At 41.6% G+C, this 18,559-nt stretch overlaps 2 protein-coding genes, 1 long non-coding RNA gene and 1 pseudogene across 5 annotated transcripts; 2 read left to right on the forward strand and 2 right to left on the reverse strand.

Annotated features, from left to right (window-relative positions):
- Positions 1 to 963: 963 nt before the first annotated feature.
- Positions 964 to 4,327, forward strand: LOC141838796 (zinc finger CCCH domain-containing protein 53-like). 3 transcript variants are annotated; one of them, XM_074726375.1, is made up of 10 exons: positions 964 to 1,071; positions 1,182 to 2,192; positions 2,263 to 2,406; positions 2,509 to 2,694; positions 2,778 to 2,872; positions 2,948 to 3,226; positions 3,308 to 3,422; positions 3,515 to 3,709; positions 3,783 to 3,847; positions 3,914 to 4,327. In XM_074726375.1, exons 2-9 carry the CDS (start codon positions 1,198 to 1,200, stop codon positions 3,811 to 3,813), a joined length of 2,040 nt encoding a protein of 679 aa, XP_074582476.1. In that variant the 5' UTR covers positions 964 to 1,071; positions 1,182 to 1,197; the 3' UTR covers positions 3,814 to 3,847; positions 3,914 to 4,327. The 3 variants fall into 3 exon arrangements, with proteins under 3 accessions (XP_074582476.1, XP_074582478.1, XP_074582475.1); XM_074726377.1 differs by having other exon boundaries at positions 3,924 to 4,327; XM_074726374.1 differs by having other exon boundaries at positions 3,783 to 4,327.
- Positions 4,328 to 7,036: 2,709 nt separating this feature from the next.
- On the reverse strand, positions 7,037 to 8,179 carry LOC141840862 (acid phosphatase 1-like). Its single transcript, XM_074728945.1, has 3 exons — positions 7,891 to 8,179; positions 7,594 to 7,806; positions 7,037 to 7,249 (listed from the first exon to the last, which is right to left on the reverse strand). Exons 1-3 carry the CDS (start codon positions 8,172 to 8,174, stop codon positions 7,072 to 7,074), a joined length of 675 nt encoding a protein of 224 aa, XP_074585046.1. The 5' UTR covers positions 8,175 to 8,179; the 3' UTR covers positions 7,037 to 7,071.
- Positions 8,180 to 10,802: 2,623 nt separating this feature from the next.
- Positions 10,803 to 11,791, reverse strand: LOC141837767 (uncharacterized). Its single transcript, XR_012602569.1, has 3 exons — positions 11,602 to 11,791; positions 11,286 to 11,388; positions 10,803 to 11,211 (listed from the first exon to the last, which is right to left on the reverse strand). It is a non-coding gene; the product is annotated as an uncharacterized LOC141837767 (long non-coding RNA).
- A 699-nt stretch (positions 11,792 to 12,490) lies between these two features.
- On the forward strand, positions 12,491 to 18,526 carry LOC141837496 (uncharacterized; annotated as a pseudogene).
- Positions 18,527 to 18,559: the final 33 nt, after the last annotated feature.

Genomic DNA, 18,559 nt, shown 5'->3' on the forward strand with positions numbered 1-18,559 from the left:
TTTAATGATTTGATAAAAGAAAAAAGTTTTCGTTTCTGCTTAATAATTAGACAACGACACGATGTGGTGGTCGTCACAGGCCACCACTCACAGAACTCGCCATGTGAAGCCTTCGCAGGGCGCTCGTCATCATATGCAGCTAGCAAAGCACAAAATCGACGAAGTAAAGCGATAAGCAAAGCTCCAAACAAAACCGCAGCAGCAACAGCAGCAGTAGCACGTATCGCCCACATGTACAGCACTGTGCATGGCTGGTAGTAACTCAGACCAAAGCGCCCTTCACGCTTCCCCTCTAAAGCCCCAGTTAAAAAAAAGAGAAAAAAAAGCTGCTGCTGCTGCACGCCCAAACAAACCTCACCACCACAAAGTCGCACGGCGCTTTGCATCTTTTTGCACAGAAAAGTTGTCCGACGTTATACAAAGAACAACACAAACAGCAGCGCTGGCTGGCCTCTGCATGGGCTTGGGTCGCATGAGAAGATGAGGGGCATGCATGATGTACAAATCAAGGCAATGTTGACTCACAACAGCAAAGATTTTAGCTGCTGCGTTGTGTTTATGCCCGGCTGAGGCAGTCAGATTGCGTCTCATGCAGTGGTAATAATTAAGATGATGATGGATTTGTGTTGAGCACCATAAAAGCGGCAATAAAGTGAGCGATGGTGGAGGCCAGAAGCCAAAATGATGGGCTTGGGGAACAGGGAATTTAGCAGCACTGAGATTTAATCTCTCTCTGTTTCTTTTTTTTGGTGTGTGTGTGGGAAAAATAAAGGCGAGATTGAGAGGGTTCAGGTGGTAGAGGCTTGAGAGGAAGGAACGTGCTGCTGCTCTATTTGAGCAGATCCAGATCCAGCGCTGTATCAATTTATATGCTCTTTTCCCCAGGAGTAAAAAAAAATTGAAATTTTGAAGTTAAAAGCAGAGGACAGAGGTGTCACTGCAGCAGGGGAATCAACGCTAAGACTTGCCTGCGCCGGGAGGAGCAGCAGGCGACGGTTGCGTCCCTGCCGGAGAGTTTTGCTCCGTTAGTGGTCAACTGAGTTCCTCGTCCTTGAACTTGTTGAAGTTCTGGTGAGCTTTTCCTCTCTCTCTCTCTCTTTCTCTTTCTCTCTGTGTTTTTCGTAAAGCCTGCGCTTTTACTGCTTCCTTTGCTGCTCTGAGACGAGCGAGAGGTTTTGAAGGTGAGCGGGCGGTTCGATGGACGTGTACGAGGCGACGCGGGTGGTGTTGGCGAGGATACAGAGCTTGGATTCGGAGAACGCGGCCAAGATCATGGGCTACATCTTGATCCAGGAGCAAGGTGACAAGGAGATGATCCGCCTCGCCTTCGGTCCCGATGTCCTCCTTCAGTCCGTCGTCCTCAAGGCCCGCAATGACCTCGGCCTCCCTGGCTCGCCGCTCGCAGCCTCTGCTCCTCCAACGCCGTCCCCTTTTAGCCTCCTCGCGCGCCAGAACTCCTCCTCCCGCTTCTCCTCCCTCGGCGGCGTCTCTTCGCCAACCTCGTTCGCTTCGCCGTCCGGATTCTTAGGCTCAGGTAGAGGCCTGGATGAGCTGCAGGGAACCGAAGAGATCCTCAGTCCCAACGGCGCCGGTAAGCCGCTCGTGGAAGAGTTCCAGCTTCAGGATCAGCTCTCCTTCCTCAGCGACGCTGCCGCCTGTCCTAATCCCGAACATCCCCTCCCTATTGGCCCCAAATCTACTGGCGATGGAGGCGATCTCTTTTATCCCGATGTTTTATGCCGCAGCCCTAGCGGCGTCGGAGACGATCTCTTCTACCCCGACGTGTTAGGCCGTAGCCCTAGCAGCGGGAGCGACAGTTCGCTGTTTCCTTACAGGTTCGGATGGGGGACCAACGGGAACCACCATCGTCGTAGCTGGTCCGCCGCCGACCTCCTTCTCCGTTCTGATGCCGGGGCCGGGGGGTTCGGTTGGAAGCCCTGCCTCTACTTTGCGAAAGGTTACTGCAAAGACGGCCCCGAGTGCCGATTCCTCCACGGCGATGAGACCATCGCCGCAGCGGAGCATCAGCGCCAGGTGCTTTTGCTGCGGTCAATGAGCCAGAGGATTGGCCGCGCATCGCAGCTCACAGCGTCCGCCTTCCCGTACTCGCCGTTGGGTTCGCTGCCATCTTCACCGTCGTCGACGAGCAAATCTCTCGACTTCTTGCTCCAGCAGCAAAATGACAACCAAAGGTAGCAACTTTCCGCCAGTTTTGTGCAATTTGAAAAAGAAATGATACATATACATCGTGGCTTTCAACAGGGCGGCGGCCGCCGCAGCTCTGCTCCGATCAAGGATGGAAAGAAGCGATATTGCAGGGATGACCAATCCAGGCTCGAGGCAGATCTATTTAACGTTCCCCGCAGACAGCACTTTTACTGAAGAAGATGTCTCCAACTACTTCAGGTTTCTCCTTATCAAATCTATAAATGCAGATTGATTTGTTGCCGAGTGCCAGGATTTCTATGACCCTAATCTGTTGCAATTTATGTTGTTGAAATTCCAAAGCATCTACGGGCCAGTACAGGATGTGAGGATCCCATATCAGCAAAAGAGAATGTTTGGTTTTGTAACCTTCATCTACCCCGAAACAGTGAAGGTTATCTTGGCAAAAGGAAATCCTCATTTTGTCTGCGATGCTCGAGTTCTTGTCAAGCCTTACAAGGAGAAAGGCAAAGTCCTTGACAAGTGCAGGCACTCTTCCTCCCTCTCCCTAACTACACATTGTTTCCGTGTTTCCAGAATGTTGCGTTCTGATGATCTAATACTTCGTCCAGGAAGCAGCAACAGAATGAAAGGGGGGAATTTTCTGGCTGCACGACTCCCACTGGTCTGGAATCTAGAGGAGATCCTTATGACCTTCAACCGCTGGGTTAGGCTTCAGACTGTTGGTTCTGCTTTGTTCCTTGTTGCGATTAGTTGACGCTTGGTCTCGATGCAATGGCAGGAGCGAGGATGTTGTACAACAATAGCAGCCAGGAGCTGCTGCGAAGGAAGCTCGAGGAGCAACAGCAAGCTTTGGAGCTGCAGCGGGCCATTGAGCTGCAAGCAAGAAGACTGATGAATCTCCAGCTCCTTGACCTCAAGAATCGTAGTCTCTTCTCCTCGGCCGCTCCAGCCTCCATCAACCCTCCTACCATATCAGCTCCATTTATAACTATACCTACAACTGATTCGAGTAGCAAAGGTAGCAGCAGCAGTAGCCAAGAACACTCTCCGATTGCAGGTGAGCTTTGCAAGTGAACTATCACACATTACTTTTGTTACTTCTTCAGATGATGAAGTACTATTACCTCTTGCATTTTAGGTGCAGAGCAGAACACGAACACTTCTAATGGCTTCTCAAAGGCGATCAACTCTAGCAACAAGAAGGAATCTGTCGATGAGGCTAATCCCAATCAAGATAGTGATTCCCATGAAAGGTATACATAACAGCCATCAGTATTTTCAACTGTGTTCATCAAGAATGAATTTTGATCCCATTTGTTTGTTTGTCTGCAAAACATGGACGCAGTGCTGCCGAGCACAACTTGCCCGATAGTCCCTTTGCTTCGCCCACCAAGTCGTCAATCGCACTGGAGGTCGATGCTTTCTCACATGCTGCAGCAACTCAAACCGATAACAGCGGCAAAGACTTCCCGCTTGCCGTGCCACCCTCATCAACCTTTGAGATGCCCTCCTACAAATCTTGTGTATTGGCCATGCCAAGGTATACACAGTCCTATACACTTCGAATACTTGCGATAGATACTAAAAGTTTGAATCCGCTATGAAATTGCTAGGTTCACCAATCATGGAGCCATGGGGATGTAGAGTTAAGCAAACTCTCTTCAGAATTCAGATCGTGGTAAGCACTGCACCATTTCCCATCATTCACTCAAATAATCTCAGCATTATGGATTAATTTTGGCAGGGAAAAGAAGTCAGTGTTAGGTTTTTGAATGTAAGCTTCTACGAGTGTTCTTTCACTGCCTGCCTCTAAACAGCTACAGAGCTCTGAAAGAAGCCAGTTCAGTTATTAGTAATTAATCAAGCAAACAATCAGCCATACCACATATCTATTACTAGCTACTACTCGATTAGAATACTACTTACACCTTAATAGTCTACTAATTGCGCTATAGCTGCTCATCGCAATCTCACAAACACCAAACAGAAGAGAAAAAGGACAGGACAGACATCAGAGATATTTCTGGATAGCTGAGCAAGAAAAAAGCAGCAGGCTCGTCATCACTTCCTTTTTCTTTGCTCTCTGTCATCTCTAATTGTGACGAACATATATAGATGTAGAAAACGTTCAGATATTTATAAATCTTCTTTCTTCTCATGTGTACAGTGGGTTTTATGTTGTATTGCTGCTCTCATTCATTCTGCAGACAACTTGCTACAGTCACATTAACTTCTCATGATGCGATTGTGATGAGATTTGTTTAAATATAAATATGCATTAGGGTGGAGTTGAAACAGACGGAGTGTTTTCAGCAAGAAATAAGATACTTGATGTGCCAAATCTGCATGTCGACATAATCTGCGTCTCTTTTTATGTACTACATATTGTTTTGGCTTCCCTATAAGCCATGGATACATAGAATAATGGTGATCTTGGTGTAATCTTCATACTGTGTCAGACCCCACGTTCGCAGTCAACAATATCTTGAAGCAGAAATGATCAGAAAATGAATAAAGAAACAAGTTCATCAGCTTTTTTGAACTCTGTGCTCTTTCCGAGAAGTGCAGGAGCAGGAGCAGAACACTGCCGCAGATGCCATTACTTCCCTGTTCTCCGCTTGCATGTGCACTCATGTGCCTCTCCACTCATCTGTTGTTTGTTCCATATCGGAGCTCCATCCATTTTCTCACTTTGAGCAACTTTTCAATAATTGTTTCACTATATAAAGCTTTATATAAAATTGAGCCACATTTTTCATTTTATTTATGAAAACTATTTTATTTATGAAAACTATTTTTTAAGAAAATAGATTCTTTTTTATTGTGAAGATTTGATAGTAAAATTTGTTTAAAAAATATTGATTTTTTTTGTCTAATATATGGAAAAAGTTAATCCTTCCTAAGTAGGGTTTGCTAAAAATAATTAGATGGACTCATCCTTATGGGACAGTCAAGACCATATTGGATATTTTTTAAGTCTAAGATAATTTTTTTTAATAAAAAAGAGCTCTCTCGAATAGTAAAATCTACCTTTGCTTTGAATTAATATTATTTTTTTCTCTTTTGACAACTACACAAACAAATATTTAAAAGTCATTTGTATTAATTATATCTAGTATAATTATTGTTTTTTAAAAATATGAAAAATATAAATACATAAATATTTAAATGAATGATACATACTTGCACAAGAGAGAATAATTAAAGAAATTAGAATACATCTTACTGATAAAATATAATTAAAATTTATGATTATTTTTTTCTATGATATTTTTTAAAAATATGAGTACCCAACTTTATAGAATTTTCCTTTAATCTTTCACATTCTCAAGTCACACAATTTATGAATTCATATCGAAGTGGAGAAAAACTAACAATTAATTAAAGAATAAAAAGATATCAAAAATAAAATGTACATGGCATATCATCAACTAAGTGGAGCAAATTAAAAAATTTCTAGACCTAATAGTACTTGACTCTCAATCAAATGAAGGAGACATACACATTGTATCATCGCATAACCAATCACCATCACGATGTGCGTGCCTTGTAAATTTTTTTAACTTATTTTATTACAGCTTGTGATTAAAAAGAGACTTAAAAAAAATTTGGACTTTTTATAGGCTTGGATAATTAAATTGTTTAAGATTAAAAAATTATTTTTTAAAACTTATAATTAATTTATAATATTTGTTTTTGAAGCCCCTAGATGATTGGGCTCGAGGCGGAGGTATTTGGGCCTCCACAGGTCCGGCCCTGCCTGACAGTTTAGTTGCAATCATAAACACAGATGAAAATTACAAGACATTTTTTTTGATATATACAGGAGATGAATGAGAAAGTGAGAGTCATTTTAAATTGAAAACAATTATAAAATTCTATGCATTGTTTAAGATCAAAATAAGCACTACCACCCCCAGGATTGTCAATTTCACAATATGTTCAATGGCGAAACTGGGCTGCACTGGACTCAGCTTAGCAATTAAAGTCAATATATTATTTTACAATGCAGCCCAGCAATTAAAGTTAAGGCATATGAGGTCAATCTAGTCCAGTGTAGCTTAGAGTCCAATGCAACCCAACAATTGAAGTCCAGGGTAGTTAAAGACCCTGACTACGCCATGAGAATGTTGCGGATTTTTTCTTCTTGTTGAACTTGATAACAATGTGACTAATTAAGAGGTGATTCATAAGATGCACATTAAAGAGCTTAAATCTATCAGCCTATTTTTCAGTATTCTTCTCTCTCTCATGTTTCTTCTTTGTCTCGGGGCATAGTTAAGTTAGTTATTACGGGACAGACTTGCTGAAGTGAGCAAGGGTCGAATCTCGACGAAGCCAAGACAATGCCCTTCTCTATAGTGACCAACTGTAACTTCTCAATTTACCTCTCACAGATAGTCATAGTGCCGACCGTGTAGAACCGTTGGAGTAACAGATTCCACTTTTTATTTAAGAGTATGTCTTTTCTATGTTGACTAGTAGCCCTTCCCTCATTCATCCACCATTGCTAGTTGCTGCCATTGTCATTTTACCAAAAGGTTAGTGCCTACTTCTGCTATGTCACTAGTGTTCGAGTGTCCAAATTCAGTTCTTGGATCTCTGTCTGCAGTAGGTGTTGCCGATAGCAAGGATCCTTGATACTCAATGCATGCATCTCAATCTGACCACAGATGCTGATATCTGGCAGCAACCTTCATAATCGTTCTGCAAGTTCTTGATGATACTTGATTCATTTGTTAATTTGTTGGATTGTCCTTTTTATGGCTTTCTGTCGAATGTTTCCTTAGACTTCATTCATAACATACTTACTGATCGATCATTAGATAAATATATGAAACACAGCATTGAGAGTTCAATCAGCTAGAGCTAAATTAAAAGGAGGAAGACAATTAAGTTGTCTCATGGTATAAAATACATGGGATTTGGAATTTTAAATGTGCGATCCCCAACGCATTCTCCTAACAAATCACTCCATTGATCTCCAACATTGCCTCTGATCCTGTATCCCTCTGCCACTAATTGCCTTCTAATACTAGATTTGTAGTCTACTGCACCATATCCTTTGTAAGCACCACTTCTGCAAAGTTTTTCAGGTGTTAATTTGTAAACACATATATATAACTGCCTATTGCCATAATAATACTGCTTTCTTTTCTTGTTTAATTTAAAAAAACAAAAACAAAAACAAAGATTTACAGTGAAAAACAATTTGATGTCAATTGAGCACTTTTGACTGTTGTTAGTCAAAGACTAGTCAACTGGGTATGAATGCAGTCTATTTAATTATGTATGTTTACCCTAAACTTCATTGTTACCATGGAATAATTAATCAATTTGAGGATACTGTTATTTTAAAATATATTTATTATTATTATTATTATTATTATTATAATAAAAAAAAAGAGAAAATCTTTCCTTCACCTCATGATAAGCCTGTGATGCCCGTCAAATCCCTGAGCTGCCAGATTTTCAACCGTGGAAGCTCCCAAAACGTCCTCGCTTCTTCCGGTGAGCAGAAAAACCTGAAACCCTCTCTCCATCAGCTTCCTGTAAACCCCGAGCACTTGAGGGATTGCAGGGCAAGCCTCTCTCAGTACCCAGCTCACGAATGCCCTCGAGTCGTACGGCTCTCCCCTAACGAGATTGATCATCACAAATGAATCCTCATTCAGTTTCTTTGCACATGAAAATCGCATGGACGGAATATTGATTGATTACCCGAAGTGCTTCTCCCTGTAGTAGGGGAGGTTGGAGAGGCAGGTGTCGTCGACGTCGAGAATCCATGCATCCATGCCGTCGGAGGCCGCGGCGGCGCTGCCGCCGAGGTAGATCGCGATCTGATCGGCGACCTCGGTGACGTCGCTGCCGTACTGGCCGCCCAGCATGTAGCGCTCCACGTGGCCGACGCATTGCGGCGGGACGGTGCGCCACCCGCGGGAATTGTTGGCCTCCACCGCCATCCGCCCGCTGAGGCAGTAGCAGGCATCCGGCGACGACGCCATGGCCTATATATGGAGCTTCTTGATTCGTTAAGCAATATCCATATCCGTAAATATATACAGAGCTCGAAGCTGGACGGCGATTGACTCTTTCCACGGTGGAGGAGGAATATGGAGTTGACTTTGAATGTTAGGAGAATGGAACGATTAATTGGAATATAATTTGAATGAAAAGATAGATAATCATGAGCCCTCGCTCGCAATTGTTTACAGTCTTTGAAGTTCATAAACGGAAGAAGAAAGAAAGAAATTTCTTGGAAAAGATAGATAATAATCATGAGACCTTCGCAATTGCTTAAATTCTTAGGAGTTCATAAACGGAAGAAGAAAGAAAGAAGTTTCTGTGGTGCTTCACAGTTTCATATTTGGTTCAGCAGTAGACTTTTCATCACAAAATGATATCATCCTTCAAATATTAAATCTGGATCTTTTAGTTTTTCCATAACTGAAATTAGATTTGCTAAATTAAGGCAACTTCCTAGGAAACTTACAAACGCAATATTAATTTTGCATGGAATTGTTTTCATAGCTGCTCTGACATGAACAGGAAAGAAAGGATAAACACAAAATGGGGAAAAAGAAATCTTATCAAACTGATGACGACACAATTATCTAAGAAGAACCAGTTCTGGTCTATATTAAGATTTCTCTTAATTATTAAATTTTAAATGGAAAAGTTCAAACCTTGAGCAAGAATGTCAGAAATCAGCAGAAGAAAATCCCAAGACCAAATGCAACAATCAAGTTAGAATATAATTCTCCATTTTAGAGAGCTAAAATAAAATATGTTTGATGTTTATTGAGCGATATTATTAAAAAGCTACAGACAGTGGTCAAGATTAAACTCTCCCCGTACTCCACGTTATTGCCTTAATATGAATGCATTTACTTAATTATAAAATCTGACACTTGAAAGTTGACTTGACTATTACATTGTAGTTATACGTTGCTTGAGGATCATGCTTCAACAGCGACGGCATGATTGCCGACTTCGGGTTATATAAATGATCGATCATTAGATTTTTTTAAAAATTATTTATGCATTGTTATAGGGAAATGTTTAGGTTTACTTTATATGTAAGTCAAGGAAACAGAAAATTAGGAAGAGAAAAGAAATAAAAGTCAATTACCAACTTTATATATATGGTTCACTAGATAAAGAAAAGACAAAGAAGAAGAGTGTTGATCTATGGCTCTAAATTGATATTAGATCACTACTACAAACCACAACAATGAAACAAATTAAAGACCCTCCAAAGAAGGAAGCATCAAAAGAGCAAAGGACTAGTCTATAAAATATGGCTTCTAATGCATGAAAAGTTTGAAACCTCCACCACTAAGCTACGAATTGTGATATGATAGGGTTTATACGGCCGACCAAATCAAACTACCCTGAATCATGAACTTTGAGAATGGTGACGGTGACGACGATGACTAAACTTTAACTTTAACTTGTAGTTTAAATCATCATCATAAGGTTTCTTTCTCCTAGTTGACTTGGACGCAGCAAATTTTGACATTAAATTGGTCGTCGTAGCACGGCCAGCTGGTCAACTTTTGGAGCAAGAACGAACATGGGGATCACATTCATGTGGTAGTTAATTCTGAAACCACAAATTGATGTGCCCGTCGAGCACTTGCTGGTGGTGTAAACACGTTAATCAAAATTAAATTAATGGATTATTGCCACAAACAACCAATCAAATTAATAAATAACGCATGGAATTGGCATGTGTTACGTGTTTCTTCATGTACATATCTTTGTGTATGTTTGTGTGTGTTTTGCTGCTTGTGTGTGTTTCTTGCTGCTTCAAGCATGGGAAACATGGCCGGGCGAAAAGTTGCAAACATAGAGATTAAAAAAAAAAAAAATTTTTTTTGTCGACTTAGAGTTTGTGTTGTTTGGGTTGGAGTTGTATTAGACTTTGTATCATGTATCATTTGTTGACGTTTTCATGTCTACAAGAAAGTCCAAACAACAAACTAGAAAATTTAAACATGAAATATGATTTGTGTAATTGAGTCTGGTAGAAGAAAACAACAAATTAAACGACTCTTTTATTAGCATGAAGGTATTACTTCTGTGCATGACTATAACTCATTGTAGAAATCCCTAGTTAGACAACACTCAACAGAACTTACACTGACGAGGATGATGAAGACTAATTCTTACCTTAATTAATAGGAGACCCCATCAATCCTCCTCAATGATGATGTCGTTGGGCGGTAGGGATTATATTAACCAATGCTAGCTTAAAGGGAAGAAGAAGAAGAAGAAGAAGAGTTTTTCTCCTATTAACGATGCACTCACAAGCACAACCTTTTCCATTCATGGTAGTAATTCGAGAGAAAAGAAGAAACTCCTCGTGGAATAACAGTACAAGATTCAGAAGAGCTAAAATCTAGTTCCAAAACACAATGCTCCTCTTATTTGACTCAACAAGATAAACTTTGAATTGAACACATGCACTTACTCCTGAGAACAAGTTCCAGATACACTGTATCAATCTGCATCATATCACTTTGACCAATATTTTTGCGTTTGTTTCTAAATATCAACTTTAGCAAAAAAAAAAAATTACATAAAAGGATTCTTCTCCAACAATGTATGAAATGAAACTATTTGGGTGGGATCACAATCCAGCCTTAAAAAATAACTGCAGTCTTAAACTGAATAGGTTGATAGACACGACCATACTCGCATTGCAGCAGCAATTATGTTTGGTGGCAGAATAACTTGAACTGAGGCATCGCACTAATTTTCTAGTTGGTGTTGGTGAGTGGTTGCACTCACAGGACCCACTGGGTGTTAGATCTTGATTCTTGCAAGGGCTTCATGCAATTGTCTGTCCTTATTTCCATGTGGAATAAATGCACCAAACACTTCTTTCAAGATTTAGTCTTTGAATACGGGCTACTCTCACATGCCCTGTTCTATTTCACTTTTGCCTCTTGTGCTATAAAACTTGACACTTTTGGTGGGTTCTGCAACATGGACTGCTTCCTCTGACCCACATTTACAAGTGGCCCTTCTTGGCATCTACATCAAACACAATGTACTTGAATTAGTTCCAATTTAATATATATCACCACAGGAAGAAAGAACAATCTTACTTTGATCTCCATCTCTTACGGAAAGTCTCCCCCTCTCTATCTCTGCCTCGTGCATGTGACTGCCAAAAGGTAGGTGTCACATCCTGTCAATTTGTGTCTGTTCCTGTAACGTTTATGCAGAGAAAACAAACAAAAGTTTACTTGCTCATCATGATCCTCACTGTATCTTTGTTCCAAAATATATACTGTCATCCAGTTCATTGAGGGGCCTTGTGGCCTGATCAGTAGCCACTGAATTTACCACACGATTGAGAAACAAATTTTAGCACTGGAATTAAACCTTGATCAGCATTAAAAAAAAAGGATTGGTACATACCTGGGTTAATACTGGATCATGTGCAGTTGCAATCAGCATCATCCTGAGCATCAAACTGCCAATATTTCATTATTGAGACTTAGCAACAAACAATCGATGGAACTTATCCGGGGGAGTGTTATTTGAGTACATATGAATTGTTGATGTAAAGGACCAGTAATTCCATGTCCAGTTTGGACTAGCTTGGTGAAGTAGGAATTCTAGTGCAATCCAAAGCCCAAATTATTTTACAAGATAAGAACACTAAACAGTAGGTGACATAGCACATGAATCTGTCCAGTGAACTGGATATCACAATAGAAATGAAGTAGGCATAAATCTGGAGCAATAATGTCCTCATTCAATTCATTGGTTGCCTGGTATTCTTTACCACCCAACATTTCATGTGGCAGTCTATTAAGTAACGACACTTAATATCATAAGTTAACAGATTGTGCAATAAATCATTCATAAAAAAACAATAGAGTCCTCATTGAAGAAAGCCCTTGTCCCAATTGATACAGTTGTTAAACATTTCAATATTGCAAGAAAATTTGTCCTAAATTACCATCAGAAGCCAGCCCACAGGACTTCAATTAGACACTCAGTGGATGTCCTTGTAAATAATCTACTATATGTAAATAATGACATAAATATAACAATATTTATATTCATAGGACATACAGCATGCATGTCAGTGAAGATGAATTGTTTTTAGGCCATAGCTGATGTTAAACTTTGCTAGTTCTCATATTGCTCCTTAATTACTAGATCATTTAGAAGGTGCTAGCTTATTCAATTGGTAAGGACTTTCCATGGGAATCTCTGCTAAGATTTTGGTTCAGAACTTGTGAAACAGCCTACATCAAGTTCTACATATGTATTTTTGATAATGTAAATTTTCGGCATAATGGGAGGGTAATCATGAGAAAAGATTCATGAGCTGACATCAAATACCAAGAAAAAAAAAATCATATTTTGCTTTTCACCCTTAATGCCAGATTATGCTATATGTAAATTATCTTAAACTTTGAGATAAGTGTACAGAAATTGCCTGTAAAGATCACAGTACGTCCACTCTCATAATGTCACACTTTTCTTCTGTTACATTAAATACACATCCCTTTCCTCATTTCTTCCTCTCTCAGATCTGAAGACAGCTTCCTTGCATTATTGGTGGTCCAAGTACATCAGGTGTCAGAAACGAAACATTGAATTGTTGCAGCCAAGGAATTCCAAATCATATTTAGTATATTGAATGCATAGGATACAACTTCCAATGGGAGAGCAAAGCAATCAACAGATCCATGGAGGCACCGGAGGAGGATTGAAGGAAAGCTAATGACAGTTTGAATTTCTTAAGGATATGCCACAACGAACCAGCAATTTCACATATTGGATCTGACCACAAAAATTGTATGTATTAGAGCCCTCTTGTTACAGATTCACTTTGATATTCTTCATTAATTATGGTTTAGATTGGATTCTACATAATTGGTCATTGAAACTTTTGTTTCAACAATACATCTTCCTTTGAAGAATTCATATTGTTACACTTGATGTGTTTTATCTTTAGACAACTGTGTTTTTAGTAAAGTTCTGATGTTTAATTTTTTGGAATCATTGTTTATGGAATAACTATCAACCATTTTATCGATGAAGTTGAACTTGTTACTGTTGCAGTGTCAATTACTATAGAAGGACAGGATATAAAATGCAATCCTCAACAAAGAGCAGAATGGATGATCTTTTATCTGCTGAGGTTGGAAAGCATGATTATGATTGGTAAGCAATCCTATACTGTATCTTTTTATTTTATTTTTATTTTGGTTCTCATTAACGTGTTCTTACTTCCCCCCAAAGAAAAAAAAAAAAGGATTCCTCCTTCCGAAATTTTCTGAAACTGCATCTGCATCTGATGTGCTTCTAGTCTTCTACCATCATTTGAGTATTCATTTTTTGTGAATATAATTGGAGAGCTTCACATAGACATCTCTAAAACTGGCAGTCTTAGTTAAAAACTCATAATTTATTTAATAATAACAAACTCTAAGAATAATAAGTTTGGGCTTCATTGTAGCGAAACATTATTTAAAAGTGAAGAGTTTACATCAAAGTTGCAATAGGACTAATAGGTGTTCTTTTCCTTCAAGGAATTCAAATACGTAGTGTTTCATTGCATTTATTTGCAGTACTGAGTATAACCTTGTATGTTGTAACTAATGTACCATTCTATCACAGACTATCAGGAGTGAGATATTTTATTTCCAACTTAATTCAACACTCCAATTAAAAAGCAAGAAACTCTCCCAAGGTCAATTTTATCAAATTCCTTAGATTGGAGGATTGTCTTCTTACCATATTATCTACTTTATTCTTGATTGTTCCGGCCAAATACCGTTGATGATCAAGATCGATCAATGAATAGGCTGATGTGCACACTCCTTGGAGGTTGCTGCTGTAGATAATGAAAATATCTGAAAAGCACTCTAAAAAGAAAGTTAGAATGGCGCCGTAGATGGATCCCGACAAACCACTCCAACGCTCAAGTTAGGGTTTTGCAAAAGGAAGGAGATTAAGGGCATGAGAAAATTAGAATTTCGTGTGTGCATACATATACCCATGGATATGAGCCGTCTTTTATAGAGTTATCAATGTCTTCGTTCTCCGAAACATAAACATCCATTTATGCTTTGTTCTGAGATATGCGCTACCGTTTATGATATGTTCCGATATACACGCTTCCGCTGTTCATGTCTTCCTGGATACTTTTCTTGTTTTTCAAGAGAAATAGTTTTAAAGTTTCATGGTCTTGTGGGCGAACCGGCGTTATGGACTCAACCTAGAAGAAAACGAAGAGAGACCCAAGGTTGAGATGAGATTGGCACTCGAGACCAAGCAGAGATCGAGGTCGGCGCCTGAAGCTTGAGGTCGAGGTCAGGACCCGAGGCTTAAGATCGAGGTCAGGACCCATGACCGAGCAGAGGTCGAGGTTGGCGTCTGAGGCTTGAGGTCAAGACCCAAGACCGAGCAGAGGCGAGACTTGAGGCCGAGGTTGGGATCCGACGCTAAGGTTGCCAACTTGCTATCATTTAAGATTTGTCTAATCTTTCTTGAATTTGATTAACAACCCGATGAGCCATGGTGTCGACACCTTATCTGGACAACTAGTCAAGTCCTTGTTCCTGAGAGGATAAGATATTGTATTTAATGATTATGATATGCAAAATCACGTATCAACCTTATCATTGGCACGTTTCACGGTTGTATTAATAGCCGACATGCGTTATCTTCCTCGAGCCGCCAGTATACCTTGCCACAGTGATGGTAACAGTGTGCGAGAATGTTTCTACTGACGCAGTCACAAATCGGATGGTGATGCTGGTTTGCAGTTTATATGATTTTTGCATATGACGATTGAATTTAAATCATCACGCCGACCGAGATATTGTTTGACTGAGCATTAATAAGAGAGATCACATTGCGATCTTGTTAACATGGTTGTACGATCGATGGCTATTACTTTGCCGTAGCTTTTCTCCCCAACAGAGCCATGGTTGTAATTAGTTCTTCCTGTGTTAACCATCGCATTGTCTTGGCTTAGATTTTTCATAGACGGCGCCAATTTATTCCGACCAAATACCGTGGATGATCAAGTCACTGGTTAATGAACGGGCTGATATGCATGCCCCTCAGAGGTTGTTACTAGATATGACGAAAATACCTAAAAAGCACTCTAAAAAGAGAGTTAGAACGACGTCGAGGATGGATCCCGACAAGTCATTCCAATGCTCAAATTAGGATTTTGCTAGAGAAAGGAAATTAAGGACTTAGGGAAATTAGAGTTCCGTGTGTGCATACCTGCGCCTATAGATATGGGCAACATTTTATAGAGTTACCAATATCTCCGTACTCCGAAATATAAACATTCGTTTAAGGTTTGTTCTGTGATACGCGTGACTGTTTATGGTATATTTTGATATATACACTCTTGTTGTCCATATTTTCTGAGATAATTTTCTTGCTTTTCAAGAGAAATAGTTTTAGGGTTTCATGGTTTTGCAGGCAAACCGACCTTATGGACTCAACCTAGAAGCGGACGAAGAGACACCCGAGGTTGAGATGAGATCGGCACTCGAGATCGAATAGAGATCAAGGTTAGCGCCCGAGGTTTGAAGTCGAGATTAGGACCCGAGACTGAGCAGAGGTCGAGGTCGGCATCTAAGGCTTGAGGTTGAGGTTGAGGTAAGGTCGAGGTCGGGACTCGAGACTGAGCAGAGGTTGAGGTCGAGGTCGACGTCCAAGGCTTGAGGCCAAGGTCGGAACTCGAGGCTTGAGGTTGGGATCCAAGACCGAGCAGAGGTCGAGTTTGGATCCCGAGGCTTAAAGTCGAGCTCGGGACCAAAGATCGAGCAAAGGTTGAGGTTGGAACCCGAGGTTGAAGTTGCCAACTTGAGATGAGATCGGCACTCGAGACCGAATAAAGATGTCGAGGTGAGCGCCTGAGGTTTGAAGTCGAGATTAGGACCCGAGACCGAGCAGAGGTCGAGGTTGACGTCCAAGGCTTGAGGTTGAGGTCAAGGTCGGAACTCGAGATTGAGCAGAGGTCGAGGTTTGACCTCGACCTCGACCTCTGCTCGGTCTCAAGTCCACGTCCAAGGCTTGAGGCCAAGGTCGGAACTCGAGGCTTGAGGATCAGGATCCGAGACCGAGCAAAGGTTGAGTTTGGATCCCGAGGCTTAAAGTCGAGCTTGGGACTCGAGATCGGGCAAAGGTTATGGTTGGAACCCGAGGTTGAAGTTGCCAACTTGAGATGAAATCGGCACTCGAGACTGAACAGAGATCGAGGTCAACGCCCAAGGTTTGAAGTCGAGATTAGGACCCGAGACCGAACAGAGGTGTGGAGTCGATGTCCAAGGCTTGAGGTTGAGGTTGAGGTTGAGGTTGAGGTCGAGGTCGGGACTCAAGACTGAGCAGAGGTTGAGGTCGAGGTCGACGTCCAAGGCGTAAGGCCAAGGTCGGAACTCGAGACTTGAGGTCGGGATCCGAGACCGAGCAGAGGTCGAGTTTGGATCCCGAGGCTTAAAGTCAAGCTCGGGACCCGAGATCGAGCAAAGGTTGAGGTTGGAACCCGAGGTTGAAGTTGCCAACTTGTTATCCTTCGAAAGTTGTCTAATCCTCTTTGATTTTGATTAATAACCCCACATCATTCCGGATCTCGCGGGTCACGTGGCAGCTGTAGGCTTCCGCCGTATCATTGATCAAACCTCTAAATTTAGCTTCTCTTTAATCATTCTACAAATTTTCACAAAATTCACTAAGCTACAGCAATAATTCAAGTCTGGTTATGGTGGGAGGACAAACACAACATTAAATTTTATTTCTGTCTCTCTCTGTCTCTCTCTTATGCATGGTTTACCTTCTGAAGTATGTTTGAAATGCAGAAAGCCCAATGAATTTTTTTCCTTTCAAAAATTCCTATTTGAATCAATTATCTAATCTAATAAGTGTTTGATCTAAATTAAAATGCTGACAGGCTTCTCACTCCTCCTGAAACCCCTCTATGTCCCTTCTCAGACGCTGGCAACACCCAAACTACCAAAGCAGCAACAAGTAGCAAAGCTAATGCTAGATCAGTTTCTACTGGAAAAGCTTCAAGAGTGAGTTATCCTCTTCAAAGTTATATCAACTCTATTCTAGAACAGCTACATAAATTTAGCCTATAATGAGGAGCAATTCAAGTTTACATGCTTTTCCAAATTTCTTCAAGCACCTAATTTTGAGCAATTCCATTTTTTTTTAAAGCAAGTGTTGTAGTTTGAGAGTACCTTTTCCAGTTTATCTCAGTCACAATCAGAGAGAGAGTTCTGCTAAGCCAACGAGAAGCAGCTCTACATCAAGATCTGCTGTATCCGGCGCTCTATCATCCTCCACATGCTTGTCAAACAGCACCAGGACAGCAATCCTCAACACTAGCACAGCCTCGGTCACCTCCAAAGCTTCAAACCCCGGCTATCGCTCCGCTTCCAGATCACGGCCATCTACCCCCGCCAAGACTCCAGTCGCCCCGCCATCTACTTCTGATAAACCAAAACAGCCGCAGAACTCTATGCCTTGCACAGCAGCTGCTCGACCAAATTCCCGGCCTTCGACCCCAATCCATCGCGGAACAACGGCAGCCTCGCCTCCAACCATGACCCGATCCGCATCCGTCAGCCATGCTCCAGCAGCAAATCACCTATCCAACGGCGCTTCGAGCCGTCCGAGCTCCCCGGCACCGCGAGGCCGAGCTAGAACGCCGACACCTGCTTCGCCGCGACAGGGAACGGCATCGACGGCTCGTACCCGGTTCGAACTCACAGGGCGTGGCTCCGGTGTCGAGCTCGATTCGCAAGCAGTCATCCTCGCCGATCGTAGCCAGAGGCAGGCATCAAGATAACTCACCGAGTGCTCGTTCGAGCGGCAAATCAAAGAGGGGAAGGCGGCGGCGAACAAGGAGGAGAAGCCGATGGCAGAAGAATCTGCGGCCCGGAGGCCCATCAAGCATTTGTTAGTGGTGAGTAGCAGCACCTCAAGAATCTGCTAAGCTTGTAAAAATGAGATTTTTATCTGAACTCGTCGGAATTCATTCTAGGAGATCAAGCAAAGCATGGGCGGCCTCCGAGCGGCCTCGCTCTTCCCCCAAAGCATTCGCTCCGCGGTCCAAAGGAGCCGATCCTATGGTTCACCGGAGCTGCCAATTCCAGGTCCGGAGGAAATAACTCACCATCATCACCTTCATGGCAATGGAGGAGCCTAGGATAACTTGGCAGTAATGGAAGATCCCCAGAATCTACCAGTGGAGATCTGGCGGCTGTTGCCAAGGAGCAAAGTCTTCCCTTACATAAGTCAATAAACATGTGCTTAAATGCTGAAATATAATGCGCATTCAGAGTTTGACACTCCCCAACAGGGAAATTATATGGTCAAAGTGTGTTTT

This window comes from Curcuma longa, chromosome 11 (assembly GCF_044706935.1).
Source record: "Curcuma longa cultivar G26 ecotype Majalengka, Jawa Barat chromosome 11, ITB_CL_G26_1.1, whole genome shotgun sequence".
NCBI classification, from domain to species: domain Eukaryota; kingdom Viridiplantae; phylum Streptophyta; class Magnoliopsida; order Zingiberales; family Zingiberaceae; genus Curcuma; species Curcuma longa.

Coding starts and splice junctions, on each gene's coding strand:
- LOC141838796 (XM_074726374.1), top strand. CDS start 1,198: ATGGACGTGTACGAGGCGACGCGGGTGGTGTTGGCGAGGATACAGAGC. Junction 2,193..2,262: donor CAGCAAAATGACAACCAAAG/GTAGCAACTTTC, acceptor GGCTTTCAACAG/GGCGGCGGCCGCCGCAGCTC. Junction 2,407..2,508: donor GATGTCTCCAACTACTTCAG/GTTTCTCCTTAT, acceptor GAAATTCCAAAG/CATCTACGGGCCAGTACAGG.
- LOC141840862 (XM_074728945.1), bottom strand. CDS start 8,174: ATGGCGTCGTCGCCGGATGCCTGCTACTGCCTCAGCGGGCGGATGGCG. Junction 7,807..7,890: donor TACAGGGAGAAGCACTTCGG/GTAATCAATCAA, acceptor CAATCTCGTTAG/GGGAGAGCCGTACGACTCGA. Junction 7,250..7,593: donor CATCACAGGCTTATCATGAG/GTGAAGGAAAGA, acceptor AAAACTTTGCAG/AAGTGGTGCTTACAAAGGAT.